The following is a 25,630-nucleotide window of genomic DNA, read 5'->3' as shown; positions in this document are numbered from 1 at the left end:
TCGAAGAACGAAGGTATCGGCAAGAGAAAGGGAAGGGCCACGAGGGGTGTGAAAATGAAGAAAGAAAAAAAAACGCACGTTAGAACTCACAAAACTAATAACGTCATGGTCGGAAGAGAACAAGATTTGACCAAGGAAGGTCAGATAGGAAATATGAAGGCGAGTAGACTGGAATAAGCAAGTGAAAACAGTGCCTGGTTCAGCTAGAGGGGAAGGGGGGGAGGCGTGGTTAGCCGAGGTTCGAAACCTTGTTGATCCTGGGGTGGAATTTTTACCTGAAAAATCATGTGGTATCAGGCAGGGCATTCTGCCTAAACCGCCGGCTAAAATCAGTAACCCTAGAAATATCTGGGATAAGCTAAAGGAAGAAAATAGTCAATGAGTATTGAATCTCGCCCGTGGACTTGCAGGTCGTCTTGATTTAGAGCAGTCCACCAGTATAGGAAGGAGTAACTTTGTAACACGGATTGGATCCTCAGAAGGCACCACCAAGGGCTTCGTCGTTACAAGGAAAACATAAGAACGGTTGGCCGCACCATAATGGGGAGTAGGCCTACAAGGAATGATGAGGAATGAGGTTTGCCGTTACCTTCCTCACTGGACCAGCAAATGCTATAGCGACACGAATGGCCCTATGGAAGTAGCACATTTCACAATATTCATTGATCGTTTGATGTGCTGCTTGTTAATTTAACGAGCATAGTGCTCAAGTAATAGTTTCCTGCTCAATGGTGTCTGATCTAGGGAAGGGAAATGCTGTCCTTTTAAAGCATAGAAAAGAAATCGTCCATTAAAGGGTATAAGCTTATACCAATAGTAGTTATCGTACCAGTCTTCGACAGGTCGGCCTTTGTGGTACTACGCTTGCAACCTACTAACAGTGCTGAATGATCTGACCAGGGACGGCGGTGGAGACTGCTCTACTGTGTTCCATTTAGTGTGTGAACTACGAACCGTAATCAGCACCTACATAGCACGGTTCGGTTATGATGGACCACTGTGTCATATTTCTGTTGTATTTATTGTATTTTACTGTATTGTATGAAGAGGCCCTACCCATTCGCCCCTGCAGGGATCGGGATGAGAGTTGATGCACAAGACGTGCATTAAATTACTAAGTTGTATGCACATTCTCAACACCTAATGGTGAATAGATTTAGAGAGAGGAGGGGAATAATGTCTTGACTTGGAAGAGTCAAATATGTGTTTGTTTACAACACTCACATCATACACACATTACTATGACTTTATATATGATTCATTGCCAGTGGTAAATAAACTGAATGGAAAAAGTTTAGAGTTCAATTCAGATTTAGCATTACAGGAGATAAGACGCTCTCGGGTACAACAATGGCGATTAATAAAGTTAATACCGTATTGTTTGTTTTCTTATATACGAACTGAAGTAGACGAGCTTTCGATAGAAAGCCACCAAATTTTCCGAAAGGGAATTTCACTGAGCTTTCTTTGTATTTATATTTATTTACTCAAAACTGTTGTGCAAAAGAATAAGAGACAATGACGCCGAAGGAGCCGAGCTTGTGCTCGGGGCCAGTATACTGTAGAACGGAATTAGTCCATTCGGAATATTTGATTTAATAATGTATTTTTGCTTCATATTGCTGTTGTATTTCGGTATTTAATTTATTTTTCTATTGTTTGTTGTTGTTAAATGTGATTCAAATCGAGCCACGCTCTAGTGCCGCCACCTAGTAGTCTTTGGAGTTTTCTCTTTGGTTACGAGCAGCCATCTTTTGTTCTGTTCTGTTCACTTCAGTTCAGTTCGCACCGGTCACTTGACTTGTTTAGACGGTATGGGCCCAAAATCGTGCGTTAGGAAGTAAAATTATAGAAAGACGCGAAAATATGGTCACATTGTTCTGGAACATTTCGTAACTTGACGAGAAAGAACAAGAAATGGCGTCGTCTGCGATAAAGCTCATCGAAATGCTTTCAAAAGACAATTTTTATACGTGGAAAATCCATGTGAAAGAATTACTCATAAAAAAATATAATTCCAGTCCTGTTCACGCAACATTAGTACCATGGATCACCACTTGCATCGCAAACATCTACGCGCTGTATGACTGTCTTATGTTTATTTCTCGCAGACGACTCGCCGACGACGTGATCGCGCGGTGCACAAGGCTGCAAACCTCTCTACTTAGGAACTAGATCAGTAGTCTGGATTGCTTAGGGTAGGAGCTGGACAAGACCATTGGTCTGGACTTAGGCCTCTACTTACCTAGCAAACACCGTTGATCTGTAGTCGACTTTCAACATATTAGGTCGTGTTACGTACAATTAGTACGTGTTGAAGAGATGTTAGGTACAGAACAAAAATGACCAATCGGACACCAGCGGGATCTGAACCCACAACCTCCTGATTTCGCGTCGGTTTCTCTACCGATTGAGCTATGGTGGCCTAGGTCATCTTTATTCTGTTGGAAAGGATCTAAGCTACAGGTTTGGCACTACTGCACTCTTACAGTGTGATCCCACTGGTGCCCGGTTGGCCATTTTTGTTATGTACTTAACATCTCTTCAACACGAACTATGTACGTATAACACGACGTAATAGGTTGGAAGTCGATTTCGATTACAATACGGTCGTGAAAATTAAAAAAAAAAAAAAAAAAACATTTGTCTGCATTGGACAGGGCAGGATCTAGACAAGACTTATTGATCTGGATTGGTTATGGTATGGGCTGGACAAGGCCTTGATATATACATTGCTTCACTTACAGGCTGTATTTACTATTCTCATGACAGACATTGGCATGGCCGCCTACGACACCAGCGCATTCTCTGTGGGCTAGTGGTGAAACGAAGAAATACCTTTTTCCTTGCCGCGCGGACAGTATACACCGCAGCTATAGATAAAAGCACAAAAAACTCCGTCCGATAGCAGCGCAGTGACAGATGCTACTGCGTAAGGCTTAATTATTTGAATTCCATTATTAATTAATTAAGAATGCCGGATGGTAACAAAGCCTAATAGGCCTATATTGTTCTCAGTCGATAGCACCACGAGGTCGAAACAACAGTGCATCTCTCCATTTTTGAGACAATACCTACGTAATTCTACTGATAAGTCCTTCTGTATTATACATTACTTCGCTTATAGGTTATATTAATTGTGCTTTTTTACTCCGCGGGTTGGTAACGCTATGTACTTCTGATCATTGACGGGAATGATATCACAACGCATTTTACGTCAGCCAATAGCAATGCGAGTAGCCATTTCAGCAATGGAAAATCGCGTACATTGCTCTTCTTTAGGTTATAAAAGTAAATATACTTCTAAGGTTGGGTTGGTGGGTCCCTGAATATAGTATTGAACACATCTCTTCTCTAAAAGGAATTCTGCGTAAGTTCTGCATGCTTTCTACTTCATCATCTTATAAAACTTGCGTGAATAGGTCTGGAATTGTAGACCTACCCATAAAAATGATGCGTGTACGTACGTAAGTGGTGCAAAAGTAAAGTCCGAGGCACACGCGGCCGCAGTAACGGCGTGGATATCGGGAGATAGTAAGGCTATGTCAGACATACTTCTGGGAATGTCTTCAACCGAGTAGAAACAGGTGAAGGATTGTTTGACGTCACGAGAACTTTGGTAAGTTGGAAAATGTGTACCAGTCCAAGGGCCCTACAAGAAAATGTAATCTGCTGAAAGAAATAGTGCTTCAATGAATGAACGAGGGCGGCGACGTTCGTGATCATCTGCGAAGATTCTTCGATGCTGTTGACCGACTCAGCGATATGGAAGTATCGATAAACAATGATCTTCTGTCGATATTGTTGCTCTACAGTTTACTGGTAAGTTTTGATAGTTTTCGTATCGTGATCGAGTCACGCGACGAACTCCCGAATCCCGAAGTAATGCGTATAAAAGTAGTTGAAGAGAGTGACGCGCGATCGAGTAATCGACAGGGTCGTGTAGAGAACACGGCGTTTGGGCAGAAACAGGACAATAACAACAGATGGAACTATGAAAAATCAGGTAGAGCCTAAATCGAATAAGCATGTTGGTGACACATTCAGGTGTTTCAAATGCAAAGAGCCGGGTCATAAAGCAGTGGATTGTCGATCGAATGCGAAAAGTGATCAGAATAAAAACAAGACAAAAACACGTCGTTGCATGCTGCGCCAGTTTCGAGTGTGTGTCACGAAGACAACGTCTCGCTGACTCATTTGACAGGCGAGAAACAGTGGTGTTTGGATAGTGGGTGTTCCACACACTTGGCCAAGGATTGACAGGCAGCTCAGCATGGGATGCATGTCGGACACTTTTGACTTCTCCACTGCCTTCGTTAAGAACATTGTTGACGAAGAGATTTGGATGGATATTCCGGAGCATATTGAAAGACGTTTGAAGTTCATCTTTGAAAGGAAGTACGGCACTGAAGATATAATGGACAAGACCAAGAAGATTTTATCCTTGCTACTGGAGGGAAACAGATTATGCCGCATGAAGAAAGCTCTATGAACTGAACCGGCTAGACGCTGTTGGTAACAGCGTTTGGATCTAGAGTTACGGAAATTCGGAGCAAAGCCAACTTTCGTGGACGCGAGTGTCTTCGTATTGACCTGCTGATAATTATCGTCTATGTCGACGATATTATTGTTCTATGTCGGAATCTCAGAAGATTCGATGACCTTTACGGATTCCTGAAGTCTTTCTAGATTAATGATTTGGTGGACTTATCATACTGTTTGGGAATCAAACGCGCTGATTCGTCAATCACCATCAGTCAACGAGGATACATCTTAGACATACTTGATCGCTTCGGAATGTCATCATGTCGCCCAGTCCCCATGCCTCTTGATCCAGGGACGAAGCTGTCAAAGACAGACATTTGATTGAGGATGGAGAGAAATCGCCGTACCGCGAGCTCGTCGATGCAGTCTGTTGGAACGCGCCGCGACATATCTCGCGCAACCAGTGTTCTAAGTCTATTCTAATTCAGCCATTCGCAGGCTGCGAAACGTGTGCTACCTTACTTCAAGGGAACAATGGACTTAGGCATCACCCACACAGTGAGAGGGGGCAGTATCATTGGTTATGTTGATGCTGACTGGGCTGCCTGCATCGACGACAAGAGATCCTACACTGGATACGCCTTCACAATGAGTGGAGATCTGGTTTCCTGGGAGTCAAGAAAACAGTGCACAGTCGCGCTTTCGTCTACAAAGTCTGGGTATACGGCTCTCAGCTATGCCTCCAAGGAGGCAATACATCTGCGACGACTACTCGAGGAGATTAGTAAAAGTCTACTGCCAGCTGTCAATCTGCACATTGGCAATCATGGAGCACAGAAATTGGTCGAGAATACTGTGTTCCACTCATCACGCACAAAGCATATTCATGTGCATCATCATTTTGTGAGGGAAGCTCCATCTGTAGAGGAAATCAATTCGAAGTATCTTGCGACAGAAGATGGTTTTCCGTGGTTTCCCCTTTTCACACCAGATAAATGCTGGGGCTGTGCCTTAATTAAGGTCACGGACGCTTCTTTCCCACTCCTAAGACTCTCCTATTCCATCGTTGCTATAAGACCTACATGTGTCAGTGCGACGTAAAGCAAATTGATTTTTTTTTTTTTTTTTTTAAGTTTACCCAGAGGCAAGCATTGGAAGTGTTTGAACAATCTCGGTCTCAAGAAGTGAACTATTCGGGCAATCATCACTTTGCGATGGCGTGTTAAATATGATTCAAATCGAACCACCCTCTAGTGCCGCCACCTAGTAGTCTTTTGTGTTTTCTCTTTGGTTACGAGCAGCCATCTTTTGGTGACTTCAGTTCATACCAGTCACTTGACTTGTTCAGATAGATTTATTGTATTAAACTTGTTCAACTGCGCTGAGTGTCTCAGGTGGTTGAGGCGCTGGCTTTCTGGCCCCAGTTTGGCAGGTTCAATTCTGGCTCAGTCTGGTGGTATTTGAAGGTACTCAAATAAGTTACGTCAGCCTCGTGTCTGTAGATTTATTGACACATAAAAGAACTCCTGCGGGACAAATTTCGGCACCTCGGCGTCTCCAAAAACCGTCAAAAGTAGTTAGTGGGACATACATTATTATTATTATTATTATTATTATTATTATTATTATTATTATTATTATTATTATTATTATTATTAAACTTGTTCATTTTCGTATTCAATAAACCTGGACTCTGAAGTAACAGTAATCTTACTTCATTTCATAATCCTTAGCCTTATTAATAGTCTTGTAGCAGTTTTTCGAGATAAGAGCTCCAAGAACTTGGTACTCTTCGTTATAAAGAATGCAAGCGTAGTGAAGAGGAATTGAGTGAAGAGATCACTAATTACTCACCTCATAACAGTTGGGATTCAATGAATACTCTAAAAGCAATGAAAATTCTTACGGATTTGGAAGAGCACACTACCTACAAACAAGCTACAGTCATTTCCAGATTCAAAACTTCCAAAGAGTTTTATAGATGCATTAAAAGGAAACAGAGAATGGATACAGTATATCACGATCTGATCAGTCACAGTTACTGCGAAAGTGTTTGTGAAGTTCATATCCTCAAGAAATAGCATGCCCATTGTGAGGCTAGGCGTTAGAAACTGCTGCAGAACTTAACTTCAAAGAATTTCGAGCAAGTGTCAAACGGTTTCATTATTGTATGTAAAAGGTTTCTATTGCATCTGGGAAGACAACGGTGCTGAAAACAAAATCATCACTACGGGACGATCAAAACAGTTCAAAGGTACAGTAACATAATTTGTGACAAAAATTGAACATCCTTCCTCATTATGAAAAGTAGTATGTGTGAAACACAGACCAAAATGGTTTTGGAGTAGAGATGCACAAACTGCAAACTCTTTAAAAATGGCCGAAAAAGAAGTGCTAGATCAAGCCTTAATTTAAATGCAACCACCATTCAGTCATTAATAAAATTGAATGGCAAATTTAGCAGATACATTTTTATCATTATATTACAGAGCTAGCAGGTAATTTCACCAAGACACTAGAGGCAGGCATTCGTTAATGATATTGGTAATGTGTATGCAGTAGCTAGCAGCAGTGGTAAAATCACAAGTGAACTGTGACGTTCCTTCCTTCTTAACAGCTTTTGCCCTTCATACGGGGCCAATAAGCTTCTTTCAATTCAAGGAGTGGCTATAGAAATAGTGATTATTTGTTATAAGAAATAGCTCAACAGATATTGCAGTAATTCCTCCAAAAACGAAAAGCAAAATTTAACCTCTAGATGTAGTTTTTCTTCCGGACTTATAAGAATTACTTCCGTAATTTCTGGTTCGGTTTTGCATGATAACAAATTCAAATGCAATTTACAATTATAAAATTACACAGCTACATGATTTCTATTTTCAGTTTAATTCTCCGAGATACAGGGTAGGCCATTTTCATCTATCGGAGCAAATATCTCAAACTTCACATCGGATCAAAAGAAATGGGTAATAAAAGTTGTTTATTTCGGCAGGGGACATCCAATGATACCAAACTCCACTCCCTACCCACAAACCCTGGGGGTGGGGGAGGGGAGAAGGAAATTTTAAATAAGAAACCCCATTTTTATTGCAGATCTGGATTCCCCAGAAAAAAAACCCAATTTGACCTATGATTAAAGTCATTTTGGCTGACAGATCGCGCTGTAATCGACAAAAATTAAATTAAAATGACTATAATCATAGGTCAAACTGGGGTAATTTTTGGGGGGATCCAAATCTGCAATTAAAATGGGGGTTCCTATTTAAGATTTCCTTTTTCCCCAAGGGGTGTGGGTAGGGGGTGGAGTTTGGTATCATTGGATGTCTCCTGCCGAAACAAACAACTTTTATTACCCATTTTTTTGATCCGATGTGTAGTTTTCAAGATATTTGCTCCGATAGATTAAAATGGCCCACCCTGTATGCAAATCTGCTGAAGTATGTTTTCTACAAATCAGACTATTGCATCAATCCACCTGATTGATTTGACAACCTTGTTTCATTTGCATTTGGTCTTGGAGGAATATGTTACTGTAAATAAGATGACTTGACAAATTATTTAATTCATTGTACATGGTGTAAACACAAATATTCTGTTTTGATTACGATATTTTCTAAATTCACCATACCGGTACTATCATTTTGCAAAATGTGATATTTACGTTCCATGAAAGAAATTCCACCTTGCTGGGTATTTCTTTGATGCATTCATGCTAAAATATATGAACATTCTAATGTACTATAAATGTAAAAATGTATGTTACGAACACATTTTATCGTTAAAATAGTTTCAAAATGATTAATTGCTTGTATATCCTGAGTTTATTATTGATTTTTTATACAAAACTCTGCATAGATGCCGTGATTATGTTTTCGCATATTTGACTCTTCCAAGTCAAGACATTCTTTCTCTCCCCCTCTGAAGCTATTCTCCATTAGGTGCTGAAAATTTGCATTAATGTACTGTACTTCTTTTCCACCTACTCTCATCACGATATCGGGGGGTCGACTGGGTAGGGTCCGTTGTAAATGATGATGTCAGTCTGCTATCACACACAAGGACTTCTACACAGTAAATTTTCTTATGTGAAAGTTGCTAAATATTCTATTTGATCATATTGAATTTTCTGCAGGTCATATGAATTCGTACTTTCTTCTTATTATTATTCTTCCACTACTACCACATTTTCCACACCTGTGGGGTTGTGGGTGCGAACTGTGTCTTACATGTGGACTTGGTTCTGTTTTACGGCCGGATGCCCTTCCTGACACCAACCCTATGTTGAAGGATGTAATAACTATTGCGTGTTTCTGTGGTAGTTGGTAGCGTGGTGTGTTGTCTGAATATGAAGAGGAGAGTGCTGGGACAAACACAAATTCCCAGTCCCTGAGCCAGAAGAATTAATCAGACTCGATAAAAATCCCCAACCCGGCCGGGAATCGAACTCGGGACCCTCTGACCACTCAGCCAAGGAGTCGAACACATGAATTCGTACTTTGGTCGTGGTCAATTGTTTCTGTGCGGGCTACCTCCAAACGCTTGTAATGACTGTCCTTAGTGCACACAGCTAGCATGTTTTCTTTTTTTGCTAGTTGCTTTACGTCGCACCGACACAGATAGGTCTTATAGCGACGATGGGACAGGAAAGGCCTAGGAGTTGGAAGCGGCCGTGGCCTTAATTAAGGTACAGCCCCAGCATTTGCCTGGTGTGAAAATGGGAAACTATGGAAAACCATCTTCAGGGCTGCCGACAGTGGGGTTCGAACCCACTATTTCCCTCATGCGAACTCACAGCTGTGCGCTCCTAACCGCACGGCCAACTCGCCCGGTAGCATGTTTTTGTACCGCTCACCGGTCCAAGTATGATTCTGAAACTATACATGTATTCTATGTCAAAAATGACCAAACCATCGAAGAATGAAGGTATGGGTCATTGACAAAAATGAAATACTCCCAAGACCTCGCAGACCTAATACAGTCGAGGCCGGAAAAGAACAGGCGTTGACCAAGGAAAGATTAAAGTGAGAGGCCTGCCACAAGTAAGTGGAACCAGTGTCAGACTCAGCTAGGTTCACTGTGGTCACCAATACACATTCCCCGGTTGTCACCCCCTAGAGTCGCCTCTACTCACTTCTCTCTACTATCTCGAATTTACAAGAGAAACCAGCTCAGTGACCTAACAATAGGACAAACATTACTTCGTACATTACAGACGTTAAGATATCGTGCTCAGAAATGATGAATTTGTGATAGTTAAGAATTCTATGATTTTTAATGGCTGTTACAGGTTTTCACGAGGCTGTGGGGGATGTAATGTCTCTGTCTGTGTCCACCCCCAAACATTTGAAGAAAATAGGACTGCTGGACAGCAGTGAGGAAGACAATGAGGCCACCATAAACTTCTTGTTCCTTCAGGGATTACAGAAAATAGCATTCCTTCCATATGCCTATCTCTTGGATCTCTGGCGCTGGGATGTCTTCAAGGGAAAGATCAATAGTGACGAGTATAACTGCAAGTGGTGGAAACTTAGGTAAGCTGCTCTCTTAAGGTTCAGAATGATGAATTCCAAAGAACGGAACTATCATTGCACAAATTGTTTGCTAAGTGGAACTGTTTTCAGAACTGAATTTATGTTAATTCAACAATAGTTGTTATGGTCTGAAAATTACAACTTCTTAACTGACATTTCGCTTCATGTGAGAAATATCTATTTATCTATCACTAGCAAGATACCCGTGCTTCGCTACGGTATTGTACTGAAATTTATAATTGAATGCTCATTGTTTTAGATATATAATACGCCGAAATTCGCGATCTGACTCGTTTTCTGCGAGAATCCACCAAAATTCCCGATCTGACTCGTTTTTTCTTATTTTACGGCACGTTTCCTCCCATTTTTCAATCTTCCTTTCCAGCAATCGAGTTCGTACTTCCCGGGCTAGGCTCAGGTAATCCTCCCGGTCATTTGGGTACGTAAATCTTTGCCATCTTTTCCTATAATCATTTTTAATATGGATAAAATCCTTCAGGAGATCCGGCGTGCTGTTATATTGGGTGCCTTGGCGGCACTGGACCGGCGGCCGGACTGTATTCTTAGTCATTACCCGTCCAGTAGCCGTTTCCAGCGCGGTCCGCATATTTGATGACGGTCCGGAACATTATTATTATTATTATTATTATTATTATTATTATTATTTGTTGCTGGAATGGCTGATGACAGGGAAAACCGAAGTATCCGGAGAAAAACCTGTCCAGCCTCCGTTTTGTCCAGCACGAATATCACATGGAGTGACCGGGATTTGAACCACGGAACCCAGCTGTGAGAGGCCGGCGCGCTGCTGCCTGAGCAACGGAGTAACAGTAAAATCAATTGGTCTCACCTCCTTCTACACCCTACCGCCGGTAAGTGTATTTACCCCCCCCCCCAAAAAAAAATTAAAAGAAGGCTTGTTTCTATATGTTTAAGGGAGATTCCAAACACCAATGTTCACGTCTATTACCTTCAGTTTTGAGATATAAGTATCCCCATAAAAATAATTTACATTCTTCACTTCATTTCACACTACTCCCCTCCCCCCCGCCCCCCTAAGTGAATTTTCCCGCAAAAAATACTTGTTTCTTTAATAGTAAAGGATCTTCTAAATACCAATTATCACGACTCTAACTTCTTCAGTTTTTGATTTATGTGTCCTCATGAAAGGAATTCAACTCCTTTACACTCCCGCCCTCACAGATGGTTTCCCCCCAAAACGCGTTTTTCTTTGTTTTTAAAGGAGATCCAAATACGAATTTTCACGCCTGTAACAACTTTAGTTTTTATTAGATGTATGTATTCTCATACAATTAAGTCAATTAATTTTTCAACTCTTTCATCCCCCCCCCCCAACCCTTCATTGGATTTTCCGAGAATACGTGTTTCTTTACTTTTAAAGCAGATTGCAAATATCAAATTTCACGTCTGTAACATCTTCATTTTTGAGATATCAGTAGCCTAATTAAAAGAATTCAACACCATTTTCAGTCACTTTAACCTCCACTCCTCCCAAGTGGTATTTCCGAAAACTAAAAATACACGTTTCTTTATGTTTAATAGAGATAAAAAATACCATTTTTCACTTCTGTAACATGTTAAGTTTTTTAGATATACTGTAAAAATTCTCATTTTAAAATTTCACCCCTTTTGAGTTCCCCTTAAGTGGCGTTTCCAAAAACAAATCACCTCTGTTTCTTTACATTTACAGGAGACTCCAAACACCCACTTTTTACGTCTGTAACATTTTACGTTTCCAAGATAATCTGTAGATATAGTCTTTCAAAAAATTCACCCCAATTTGTCACTCCTTTTTAACCGCCATTAATTGAATTTTCCAAAATCTAAAATACGCGTTTCTTTATTTTTAAAGGAGATCCCATATACAAATTTTCAGTTCTGTAATATCCTTCGTTTCTGAGATATAAAGGCATTAAACCCATTTTTCACCCTTTTACACCCCTCCTATTAGGATTTACAGGAAACAAAAAAATACGTGTTCCTTTATTTTTAGAGGAGATTCTAACTACCAATTTTTACATCTGTAAATTTTAAAGTTTTAAGTTGTAGACACACTCATTTTAAAAAATTCACCCCCCTTTTCACCCCCCATTATTTGGATTTTCAAAAAACGAAATATACGTGTTTCTTTACTTTTAAAGTAGATCCAAAATACAAATGTTCAGGTCTGTAATATCTTCAGGTTCTGAAATATAAGTAGCCCCAATAAAGGCATTCAACCCATTATTCACCCTTTTCCACCCTTCCTATTGGGATTTTCCGAAAACAAAATAATATGTGTTTCTTTATTATTAAAGGAGATTCTAAATACCAATTTTTTCATCTATAAACTTTAAAAGTTTTGAGATATAGATACACTCATTTTAAAAAATCACCCCTTTTCACCACCCCCCCCATTATTTGGATTTTCCCAAAACGAAAAAATACCTGTTTCTTTATTTTTAAAGTAGATCCCAAATACCAATTTTCAGGTCTGTAATATATTCAGTTTCTAAAGATATAAGTATTCTCTTTAAAGGCATTCAACCCATTTTTCACCCCTTTTCACCCCTCCTATTGGGATTTTCCGAAAACAAAAAAATACGTGTTCCTTTATTTTTAATGAAGATTCTAAATACCAATTTTTACATCTCTAAACTTTAAAACTTTTGAGATATAGATGCACTCATTTTAAAAATTCACCCCCCTTTTCACCCTCGCATTAATTGGATTTTCCAAAAACAAAAAGTATGTGTTTCTTTATTTTTGAGAGCGATCAAAAGTACCAATTTTGAGGTCTGTAATATCTTCAGTTTCTGAGATATATGTATTCTCTTTAAAGGCATTCAACACATTTTTCACCCCTTTTCACCCCTCCTATTGGGATTTTCCGAAAACAAAAAAATACGTGTTCCTTTATTTTTAATGAAGATTCTAAATACTAATTTTTACATCTCTAAACTTTAAAACTTTTGAGATATAGATGCACTCATTTTAAAAATTCACCCCCCTTTTACCCTCGCATTAATTGGATTTTCCAAAAACAAAAAAATTTTTGTTTCTTTATTTTTTACAACGATCAAAAATACCAATTTTGAGGTCTGTAATATCTTCAGTTTCTGAGATATAAGTAGCGTATCCGGATTAAATACATTCAACCTCTTTTTCACCCTTTTTGACCCCTCCTATTGGGATTGTCTGAAAACAAAAAAATACGTGTTTCCTTATTTTTAAAGAAGATTCTAAATACCAATTTTCACATCTGTAAACTTTTAAAGTTTTGAGATATAGACACACTCATTTTAAAATTTCACCCCCCTTTTCACCCCCTTAGCGACGGAATATCCAAAAATCCTCTCTTAGCGAGCACCTACATCTTAATATGAATCTATGCTCAAAATTTCATTTCTTTATGTCCAGTAGTTTTGGCTCGGCGATGATGAATCAGTCAGTCAGTCAGTCAGTCAGTCAGTCAGTCAGTCAGGACAAGCTACTTTATATATATAGATATAGAACTTAAATTCAGAAATTCATGATGCCCTCAGAAATAACAGTACCCTTATTATGTAGCAGCTCTGTCACAATAATTTTATGAAAAAAATACAGCTAGAGCAACTTTCTGGCCCTCGATAGCTTTGCGATCTAAGGCTTTCCTTGTCACATCTGGAGCTAGAATTAATAACATTTCTTTTCAGAATTGAAGAGGTCTCTCAGGTTTGAACAGTAGTGAGTTGTATGTTGTCACTTTCGTAACATTAACTTAAATTTCATTCATCATGATTGTAAAAAATGTATCCTCATCATTCAAAACCAGTAGTGTAGATTTTTTCATTACGTTTTCTTTTTGTTGACATTCTTAAGAACCTATTATACATAACTATCAAAGATGAACATTACTAGGTAGAATAATGGTGTTAGTTCTTTGCATTGATGAATAGGCTCCTGGATGTGAGTAAGAAATCAGCTCATATCAGAAACTGTTGAATACTGTACATAAGCTGAAACTGATAACTCCAATGTTATTCCAAAGCAAATTTTATTTTCCTCTTACTGCATCCACTTGACTACCAAGAATCTAACCATGCTGAAATAGTCACTAGGATATTAATCCTATCAGAGGTGGAAAGACGATCATTGTAATTCGAAAGATGACTCACCAAACTGTACAGCATACCCCTCCTGTTACAATGGAGATTCTTGTTTGCTTCGCACTGCAATGCACACTTAAATCTCTCGGTATGCATATACATAACTTTTACAAAACGCCTTCACATCGAAGATACCTACTCACCACTTCAAAACATGCATTCATTGACGGATATCATCAAATCTACCACCATAATCTATCTTAGTAAGTAAGAAACATTACCGTATCGTCTTTCATTACTATGGTGAATGGAACCAGCAGTTTGTTCTGAAGTCATCAAAAGTAGATGCAGAATCTTATTTACAGCATTTAAGCAAAAATTAACTCGTCCTCGTGGAATACTCACCCCTTTTGATTTCAGTTTTGTCCACTATATTTAACCGTTTGGTCGTTGACTTCGAAATTTTCCTGGAGGGTATTCATTATATATTTCTCCCTTAAAGCTTTATGTTCATAGAATTTAAAAGTTGACGTATCAGCAACAGTGTACAGTAATTTAATCTACAACTCATTGTCATCACGCAGCACGGATGACCAGTTTATCAAATGTTAAAGCCATCACGGCACACCAATATGCACTATTATACAGGTACTATGTACACTACACATTGTGAAATATACATTTCTAACATTACATCATATTAATAAATCTTTAAAGTGTGCGAATTTACCCAGTATTTACTTCATTAACACGGTCAAGATAACATTGGTTATCTTGTATACACAATGAAAACATTACCCACCGTGCGAGTTGGCCGTGCAGTTAGTGGCGCGCAGCTGTAAGCTTGCAACCGGGAGACAACCCCACTGTCGCAGCCCTGCAACAAAACTATGAAACATAACTTGTTGTCTTAGTTTCAAAGTGATGGACAATTTCTTATGTTCAGCTCTCAACGAAAGGAAAGTACACCCCAAATGATGATACTAACCCAATTAACGACCCCGGTGATGCTGAGGTTTCCTTTTTGGAAGCTCTTTAAATTTCTGTTGGCATATGGCAGAGCAGCACCTCACACAAGGATGGTAAATTTAGTAATGTGAATTTAAGCACTAAAGATATACTAGGTCTTTACCCATTGAGGTATATGAATGAAGAACCTCTATTGATTCGAACCATTGATGTCTTTAACCTACATGGACAATCTTTAATTTGATGTGGTCTGCTTGATAAAAGTTAAACACAGCATGAATCAGAAGATCAAAATGATGTATGCACAGTACTCTTCTGTTCAAAATAGTCTCGATGTATATTCCTAATAATCTTCTCTCTTAATGTTTTATTCCTTAGAATTACATACAACAGTGATTTTCCTTATGATGTTACATTTATCATGTTAAATTACCACTATTGGTATAATATGTGCGTGATATTTTCGTTTTAGCCAATACCAGCAGTCCGGCTACTTTGGCCACCATGCTGAGTGTTGGAGTCGGGCTTGGTCTGAAATAATTATGTAGTCGGTCTTGTGCTGGCTCAGCCTGTTGCAACATCGTCGTCGCTCAATCCTTCTACCTCGTTCTCGAACTTCCTCTTAATAGTTTTCCAGATGACTGAAAGTAGAGTACTCACTTGGGAGAGTTCCCTACTGCAGTACTTTCCTTCCTAATGCTCTGCTAATATCTGGTTTCCCAAACCATCGTTCAAGATCTTCTTTCTGTCTCTTTTACACCTTCCAGCCTCTACGTTGTTTATCGCCCCGTATATAGCATTTTCCTCTCAAATGCGTCAATTCTCTCCTCAATATTGGCCGCACTAGAGTTATGTGGTAGTAGTGGTTATTATTGTTTTCAGAGTAGGTCCGACCTTTCGAAGGATGAATGTATCAGCAAAAGAAATGGAAGGTCTACGAATAGTGTGAAATTGAAAGTCACTCTAAGCCTCACAAACCTAATACAGTCGGGGTTAAAAAATAATAAAAGTTGACCAAGGGAGGTCGGATATGATAGATGAAAGTAAGTGGCATGGCACAAGTAATTTCCGGGTGGCTCAAGTTGCACGATGCCAGCAAAATGCAGCAGACATTTTAAATTTAGGAGGTTGAATGGACAATATTGCTTTTAATAGGGTACATCATAGGAGACTGCTGATGAAAATGAAGGCTACTGGCCTAGACAAGAAAGTGACTGAATGTATGGCTAAATTTCTAGAAAATAGAATTCAGGGAGAGAGAGAGAGAGAGAGAGAGAGAGAGAGAGAGAGAGAGAGAGAGAGAGAGAGAGAGAGAGAGAGAGAGAGAGAGAGAGAGAGAGAGAGAGAGAGAGAGAGAGAGAGAGAGAGAGAGAGAGAGAGAGAGAGAGAGAGAGAGAGAGAGAGAGAGAGAGAGAGAGAGAGAGAGAGAGAGAGAGAGAGAGAGAGAGAGAGAGCGAGAGAGAGAGAGACGAGAGAGAGAGAGAGAGAGAGAGAGAGAGAGAGAGAGAGAGAGAGAGAGAGAGAGAGAGAGAGAGTGAGTGTGTGTGTGTGTGTGTAGGTGAAGCATTATCCTGTAGTGATTAAGAGGGGAGTTCTCCAAGGCAATATTAAACGATTAACTACATTAACTGAGGGACTACTGAATGTTTGTACTGTTCCCAACATTCCTGCAATTTATGCTGTCCTCTACCGCATTAATACACACTTTCTCTTACACTGAAAAGGCCCCCCCGCTCTCGCGGAGGGTCTGCCTTACAAGGAATCCACCAAGCTAACAATAGCCCCATGAAATTATTATTATTATTATTATCATCATCCATTAATCATCACAATGGCTGGTGATGCTCCGCAAATACAATTGATGCAGACAAATTGATAGCAATTAACAGAATGTACTAAGCTTTGGTGAAATATATTTTAAGATAATTTATTATGATTGTTTCAGGACTCAATACCAGGGTATCGAGCCCCCTGTGGATCGAACTGAAGAAGATTTTGACGCTGGTGGCAAGTACCACGTGATTGCCAGTGTGCCTTACATCAGGTAATGTACAGATTCTAACATTCTATGATTTTAAATAAAATTAGTTTTCAACATGAAGCTATGTTTGGTGCTAAATAGTGAGATGGTGTGCAGCCTCGGAAAGGAAAAAGAAACACGAAAAACATATGTGAATGGTTTTAAGCTAAATTGTGTTAGATGGTAAGAATAAAAACTTATCTCGAAAGATTATGCTCATTCCCTACAACTTGCATTTCTACGCGAGTAGCTTGCAATATATATTTTTTAAATACAGCACACGAAGTTATACTCGTTTCGCTGATATCTTCCTCCCTGACAGAGACATTTGTCAGAGCCTCTTACTTACTTACTTATAACTACTACACTTCCGTAGAATCAGTGGAGTTCACGAAATATTTAAATTAAATATGAACGAAAATACTAATATTAAAACGTTATCTCTAATATATATCATGAATGTGTAAAACCAAGACGTACCATCAACCTGAATGATAACTGTGTGTATGATTCGTGTAACAAATACATGTAACTAAGCCCCCCGCTACATGGAGAAGTACAGAAGCATGGGTATGTTTTTCCCTGTCCTAGTATACAAATATACACATTACGTAGATGACATACACTGGTTGCCATGGTCAAATACAGTAGAGACAATACGCTACACTTACGGATTTCGCCTTGCTAAAATGGGAGACAATTCGACGGTGGCGCTCCTAGTGACTTGACCTGAACAAATTGCGCTAAATTCAAATATCAATGGAAATGTATATACGGAAATGGATAAATAAATTACGTCTAGAAATAAAGTGTTATTGAGATATTAACTTCGAAGTTGCTAAAGCAATTCTGGATAAATGAATGTATAATTATTTAAAAGGGTATTATTCAAAGACTGAAATTAGACACATAAACAAGATATGAAATGGGCTGCTGTGAGATGGCTTGATCTTTCATTTATGCATTACTTTTTTAGCTTTAGCATTCCTGCCTGAACTTTTACGGTTGGATTTGTCTTTTTTCTCATTTAAAACACATTGTATGATCACATTAAGACACTTGTCAATAAAAATATCGGCATATTCCTTGCACACGTGATGCAATGAATTTACATTTAAAAGCTGGACAATTTTCCTCTTAACATGAAGCCTACTAACAGAAAGAAAATCTATAAAATTCCTTCTTTAGTCTGAGAAGAGGGATTAAAGAAAGAAAAGTATGAAAATGTTGTCGATAGTGATGCTTTGAGGAATATTTACGTACAATTAGAGTAAAAATGTACCCTTGGCTGTATAGTCGAGGATTTTTAAAGTCGCTGGCCTGGAAATGATCTGAACAGATGTTATAATTCTTATATAAGCGTAACGTCCCTTCTTTCTTGTACGCCTTATCCAAATCACTTCTGTGACATTTCAAAACCCACAGATCACACCTACAACAACACATCGGTATTGAAGGTTAACTGCTGCACTATACAATAAAATATGCGTATTACATTTTATGCCAGTTAAAATATGGGTCGAGCAGGTCAGAAGATTATGAAGTACTATAAAAATCTCTGTCACTGGAAAAATATATATGCAAACACAATATTACTTACATTTTTTTGTCACGAGGGTAGCGAAAGAAAGACCGCGCATTCTTCTCTACTTCATAGTTACCGCAGCCAAACACAGCACATACCTTTCCCCTCATGTTGAGAGGAGATATCAAGGAATGGCACACGCTACTATTTAATTATGTCATCTCACTGAAAACGCATAAATAACACCAAAAACTTCACACAAAAATACACGTGCTCTTATGAGAGAATCAGTACTGTTCAGGTCTATCCGCTAGAGTGAGTTCCAATAGCTGTCCCTCGATATCTCGCTCAGTGTCGCGTATTGTCTCTACTGTATTTGCCATGGTTACCGTGGTGTGGGAAAATTGTCGGCGATAAACTGTCCACGCTAATTGTAGATAGACCCCAACCCAAAAACATATCATGTTACAACTAAACAGACGATAAGAATGATTTAAATTATTTTTTCGGCAGAATAACGTTCAAATATTTTCCGAAACCATAGTGACTGTTTTGTTTTCTGCATATTAAACTTAGTATTTTGATAGTATCTGGGAAGGCGTAGTTTTATTATTATGGATTTGTTTGACGTATTCGTGATGTGTATCTTTGAGATAGTTAGTGTTTCTAGAGAACCTTTTCTATTTAGCACTCGAGATAGATGCCAAATGCAACCTCAAGAATCACGAATAAGAAGTATGGCAATAATGCACATTAAATGACAATGAATGGTTGTAGTTTAGGCAGTATTTTACCTTGCTCATATTTTTGAAACTTCATGCTGTAAATTCTTCACTTACATGATTTTTTCATTAGTTTTATTTTCTTATCTTTGTGGAGTGGTACTCTATGTTTAACAGCGGTGACCACCTGCTCCACTGAATGTTGCTTCTGTTCTATGTGATGGTAAGTAATTTGTAATTTTCCTCTTGCAGCTTCTTTGTGTAATTTCGTTCTTTGTTATCTCAGGTACAACTATCAATTGTCACTTAAGCCACTATTTTCATGTGTACCGATGCTCTATTATCCTTAATGTTTCACATTTTGTGTATTTCAGCGTATGTAACATATTTTAGTAGATTTCCTGCTTTGAGTGCCAAAGGGATTCCCTCTGATCGATGGCTTCTCTTTGGCGATAAAGACTGCTCTGCCCTTATTCATAGACCGGAGATCAAGAGAACATAGTCTCTGCATATCGCTCACAACTAACCGGTACTAGATATCAAGGGACCTTTCAGCTCGGCTTGCTTTACCTTTTCTCACGCGACAGGAAGTTTTTGATGTCACAACATGTTGTTATCCGTAGCGCTGGTACTGCGGCATCGCTGTCGATTTCTGCTCGTTCACATCATAGCCTTCTACGTATGAACAGGAATAATGAAATGTATGTTGTTGTTTCTATTGCTACAGGTACTTCGTTAGCTACGTGATCCAGTTCCAATTCCACCGCGCTCTGTGCGAGAAGGCTGGACAGTTCGACCCCAACGATCCTTCCAAGCCACTTCATGAATGTGACATCTACCAAAGTACAGAAGCTGGCAATCTCCTTGGGTAAGCCATTTTTATTATCCACAGTACTTAGACGATAATTTTCCGTCAACTAGAACGAATTGTTGTGAGACATGCTTCTGAAGGTCAAGTTCCCGGAAAAATGGAGCACGAACTTCGCAAACCCCAACTGATAGACTAACTGATTAACAAAACGATTGGAAAAAAATGAGCCAATGTCCGTTGGAGATACTTTTAGATGCATATTCTGTAGTTCCACTGTGCTATCTATACCTTATTATTTCAAAAGGACACCAAGTTAACTTTTCATCATCTTGTTCCTATTACCGAACTACAATCCCGTAACTGAGCGATTTTCTTTCTAGATGTTATGATATTATCTTCTTGATCAGGGCCTCTCAGGGTGCATGCGCGTGGTGCATGCACTGTGCACGGTGCAAGAGACGACTTGGCTTGGTTGACCAGAGTGCAGACCCCCCACTCCTCGATTTGGAGCAATGGCGCTTACTCTCTCTTTCCTCACGCCTGTCTCGCTCGCTCCGCCTGTCTCCCTCTGCCCCACTTGCGCCGTAGCGCTCCAAATCCAGGCTGACTTGAGCCGAGCTTAGCCGAGTAGCCCAGAGACGAAGCGTTGATCCGAGCCATGCCGAGCGGCAGCGATGCACAGTGCACGGAGCTCTTGCGCCTGTATCTGCACGCGTGAGATTTTGGGCATTTGAGAGGCCCTGTTCTAGATGATATGATATTCACTCAGCTATGGGTTGAATGGTCCGTACATATCTTCTTTTCTGGAGTCAATCTCAGTTGCCTGATCTATGTCATACGGCATGGTGGCGTTCCTGATTTAATCGTAAAGGTGTTGGTTCTTTTTGTAGACCTAATGGAATACACGGTGAGCTTATACATTCATTTTCCGTGAAGCTGAGATCAATTCTGATTATTGCTTTCAAATCTCCCGGTGGTAGTGATTGTTGTTTTGAGAGGATATACAACTGGACAACTATCCCCGCTTAACAGTGTTCAGAAATGGAAATAGAGATCCGATTCATCGAAGAATGAAAGTACCGGCAAAAGGAAGAGAAAGATCATGAAGAGCTACGAAGGGTGTTAAAATGAAAGGCTCCTTAGGCCATCGGAGTCAGAAGAGAGCAAGGGTTGACCAAGGGAGGAAATATAAACCTCTGAGTGTCTCCGCTTTCAGTCGTCTCTTATGACGGGTAGAGGACCCCTTAAAACTTTTGGACTCTTACCAGCAATATTGTTGTGATCCTGTAAATCTGAAGTTGTCTAATACTGACTTGCCAACAGAGCTATGTTCAGAAGTGGAAGCTATATCTGGTTACAAGAGCGTTTTCTATCTTACTTCGATGCTCACAGCAGTAACTTTCTGTGCAGTGGTTTACAGGAATTGATCATCGAAGGATTGCCAGTGACTTTTTCTAATAAATATAGCAGCCTTAATGACGATGTCGGTCTGGTGTTTATAACAGAACAAGGAATATTATAGTGAGTGAGAAAAAGGAACTTCGAATTAAATTAAAGTATGTGCATTGGAAGTAAACGGGACCATTTGAACAAACCTTTTATTACTGACCAAAAAATAAGTCTTCAACAGTCTGTTCAATATTCAGTAAATTATTCCTCTGGTGGAATTATTAAGGATTAGTCTGTTCTCTTAAATATTTTTATAATTTGGAAATACCATAGATATTAATGGTGAGCTTGAGAAGTTCATCACTCATTGCTTAACTTCTCCCACGATCAATCAATGTCTATCACAGTTATATTGTATTCTTGACATGGCCCGCGAGACTCATACGTTGCTTTGTGAACTTGCCAGACGCATGCTGCAAATGGGTTCCTCCAAACCCTGGCCGGATGCCATGGAGGTTATAACTGGGCAACGTCGTATGGATGCTGGTGGCCTCCTGGATTACTTCCGTCCCTTGCAGAAGTGGCTGGAGGAAGAGAACGCACGGACTGGGGAGTACATTGGATGGGAAGACTCTCAGAAAGGTAAGACCGTTTGTTGGCAGCATTGTTCGTCTGTCACTTGATGTTATGCGTGAGCCTAGATTTGATTGATTTGAGCTGGGCACACTTATAGGTCAAGATAACCAGTACTTATGTTGCAGAATGCATGAAATTGGTTAAAATAAAGTATTTATTAGTTACTTGACTAAGTTGTGTTATTTTAAAGGGGCACATACAACTGCTACCAATGAAAATTAAACCATTTTATAAATATTCTTTCTCCAATCATACAGGCCCTATCACAATGAAATTCTGTTTATTTCTTCTTTCTTTGTTATGCCCATTCAAAGAGCATGTTTGTTGGCCTGATGGTTTTCGCCTTCTTATCCTCCCATACATTGAACGATGCGAAAGGACTAGGATTGGGAAGGTGATGGCCATGGCCTTAATAAAGGTACAGCCACAGCTTTTGCTGGTATGAAAATAAGAACCCTCGGAAAACCATCTACAGGGATGCCGATGGTAGGATTCTAACTTTTCCCATTTTCACACCAGGCTGTAGCTTAATTAAGGCCACGGCCGCTTCATTCCAACTCTGAGGGCTTACATATCCCATCGTCGCCATAAGACCTATCTGTGTCGGTGCGACGTAAAGCCACTAGCAATAAAAGAAAAAAAAATCCAACTCGAGTGCAAGTTCATAGCTACGCAACCCGAGCATAGCGGCGAACTAGCTCGGTACCAGTATGTGATTATAATTGTTTGATAAGACAACAGCATAATCAGTCCCACTCTGTACATACATCACGAATGATATAGCAGTGCCAGTACTTTGCTCTATTAAGAATAACACGAAGTGGGAGAAACCTTCTAAAATGTTCAGAATTACTCTTCTTTCTCTTTCTTATCATACATAATGCCGACAGTTGTTCTAAGGGGTCTAACATGTATGTAAGTCCTCTTCCCCCAGCATACATACATACATACATACATACATACATACATACATACATACATACATACATACATACATACATAACCTGTGTTACTCGTTTTATTTCATAAGCTTTCGTCCCAAGTATTGCGCTGGCTGGCTGTAAAGTTTCTAATCTATACATGTAAAATCGTCTTTCTGTCTGTAATTTTTAAATATTAACCTATAATCTGTAGGCTTTAATGCTGAGTAGTGGTCGTTTGGTAAGCCAAGGCCAATCAGGGCTGTAGTTCCATAGTGGAATGGCTTTTATACCAGACAGGACATATAATAGCCTAGGTTAGGTTCTGTTTAATTCTTATCTAGTAATGTCTGTCTGTCTCTCTGTCTGTTAGAGAATAATGGCAAAATGGGTTGGTGGATTTTCATGAAACTTAGTATTTAAGTTTAGGGTAAGTGCTAGTAGGATCATAGCTATAAGTTGTACAGAAGAATTCAGTAGGGGGCGGGCTAGAGCGTAAAACTTGATGTATCTCTTTTATGCTTGGTTTTACAGGAAGATAGCTCACAGCAAAATTTTAGAATATTACTTACAAACTTTTTTCTATACCTTTTTACGATATAATGAAAACTAAGGGAAATATCAGAGGCGGTTGCATGCAAGTCAAGAGACGATAGAGAGTTGCTACGAATATCATATCGGGAACCTTTGGAAATCTTTGTACATCTGTCTGTATTTTTTAATATTAACCTGATGCTTGATTTTATACTGGAAGGAAGACATAAAACATGGAGAGCAGCAATAGTGAAAAACAAATGGCACTGCAAAGGGCCACAAAGAGCCAGGAAGCGAGTTTGTCACGGCAAGCTGTTGACAGGGAGAGACATGTCCACCAGTGTGCCTTAGAATTTCAGGAATAACATGACGATTTGACAAAAATGTAATCATGGACATTCTAAGTGATTGTCCCGTCAACGACGGGTACAGCAGGTATTGTAGTTCTTAACCCGTGAGGGGTCGCGTCCGGTTGTTTAAACTATTTCTGTTTATTTTGATCAATCCTTCCGCGAACACTGTTTATTATACTTCCTCCCCCTCAGTACCTTTCATTGAATTCGTCCACACTTCTGTAATAATAATTTAGTGTGCTTATTTCTAGCCGAGTGCAGCCCTTTTAAGGCAGACCCTCCGACGAGGGTGGGCGGCATCTGCCGTGTGTAGGTAACTGCGTGTTATTGTGGTGGAGGATAGTGTTATGTGTGGTGTGTGAGTTGCAGGGATGTTGGGGACAGCACAACACCCAGCCCCTGGGCCATTGGAATTAACCAATGAAGGTTAAAATCCCCGACCCGGCCGGGAATCGAACCCGGGACCCTATGAACCGAAGGCCAGTACGCTGACCATTCAGCCAACGAGTCGGACCACACTTCCGTAACACAACTGTTATCCCTCTCCCCTCCTTCAGTGAGTGATAAGCTGGCTATCCGGTCGTTTCGTTCGCACGCGACTCTTCACGTTACCTGTCTCAGCCTATTCTACCATACGCGACTCATGGCGTACAACTATTTATAATGCGGAAAGTGCACAGTTATCATTGGTTGTTGAGTAGAGAGAGAAGGAACGTTGTCTAGATGTGTGTTCAATGAAATTAAACATCATAATTTAGAAGTATTTTCCATGAACAGAGCTTGAATCATTTTTTCAATTTCATTAGCAAAAGGCAATCTTATTATTGTAATTATTATGTTAAAATGTTTGTCTGTGTTTAAATAGTATTGCCTTATAGGGCCTATTAGTGTAACAATAAATGGCGTATTTAGTAAGCGTTTGGTGTTTTATTGATTTCCGGTCAAAACGGCCGTACGCGACTCCTGATGTTACACTCGGCATGACCCCTCGTGGGTTAACAAAGAATTTAAGGCTCTAACATAATTAAGTGAATCCTCACGCAAGTTGCTATGATGTTAGTGGTGGTTAATGTTGATTGGTATTTTAATTGGCTTAATGACTAGGACATCGGTCCTTGCTATGATGTATAAGATATGTTTCTTCTTTCAGTGTGTGTGAAGTCAAGACTGGAGCTGGAGAGGCTTAAAGCGGCCGCAACCCCGTCAGAGGAGACTACAGTGTGAAAGAAGCATAACTTAGTGTGAATGTTATATTTATATGTTTAATGAATTCAGTATAATAAATAAAGTCTAAATACATAAAGTGTGTACGCTATGACATGTAGTCAAATTTCTCTATCTTATAAAGTGAAACCTCCTTACATGCATGACTCCTAAGTACCCAATTATTTAATTGTTTTAAAATAAAGAAATCTGAAAACTTGTTTTGGCTGGCCCCGTGGTCTACCGGTAGCAAACCTGCCACTTACTCGAAAGGTCAGGGATTTTTACCTGGGTTTGAGGTCTGGTTCGAGGTCCGCTCAGTATACATGAGAATAATTCAGGAGCTATCTGACGGGGAGATAGCGGTCCCGGTCGAGAGGACTCGTCGCAATGATCACGTGTTACCTAGTAATCTGCAGGCCGTTTGTTTGATGAGCAGCGGTC

General features: G+C 39.6%; 1 protein-coding gene across 4 annotated transcripts in view; it reads left to right on the top strand.

Annotated features, from left to right (window-relative positions):
• LOC136858321 (angiotensin-converting enzyme) overlaps positions 1-25,298 on the top strand; it is a 74,366-nt gene extending 49,068 nt beyond the window's left edge. For all 4 annotated transcript variants that reach the window (XM_068225490.1, XM_068225489.1, XM_068225491.1 and 1 more), the window contains exons 9-13: positions 9,773-10,016; positions 17,019-17,117; positions 20,068-20,208; positions 22,007-22,182; positions 25,134-25,298. In XM_068225490.1, coding sequence (XP_068081591.1) covers positions 9,773-10,016; positions 17,019-17,117; positions 20,068-20,208; positions 22,007-22,182; positions 25,134-25,207 — 734 coding nt within the window. In that variant the 3' untranslated portion in view covers positions 25,208-25,298. The remainder of the gene's footprint in view (positions 1-9,772; positions 10,017-17,018; positions 17,118-20,067; positions 20,209-22,006; positions 22,183-25,133) is intronic.
• The last annotated feature ends 332 nt before the right edge of the window (positions 25,299-25,630 follow it).

This window comes from Anabrus simplex, chromosome 1 (assembly GCF_040414725.1).
Source record: "Anabrus simplex isolate iqAnaSimp1 chromosome 1, ASM4041472v1, whole genome shotgun sequence".
Classification (NCBI taxonomy): Eukaryota; Metazoa; Arthropoda; class Insecta; order Orthoptera; family Tettigoniidae; genus Anabrus; species Anabrus simplex.
The sequence above is the reverse complement of the archived record's forward strand: the minus strand, read 5'-3'. Positions and strand labels throughout refer to the sequence as shown.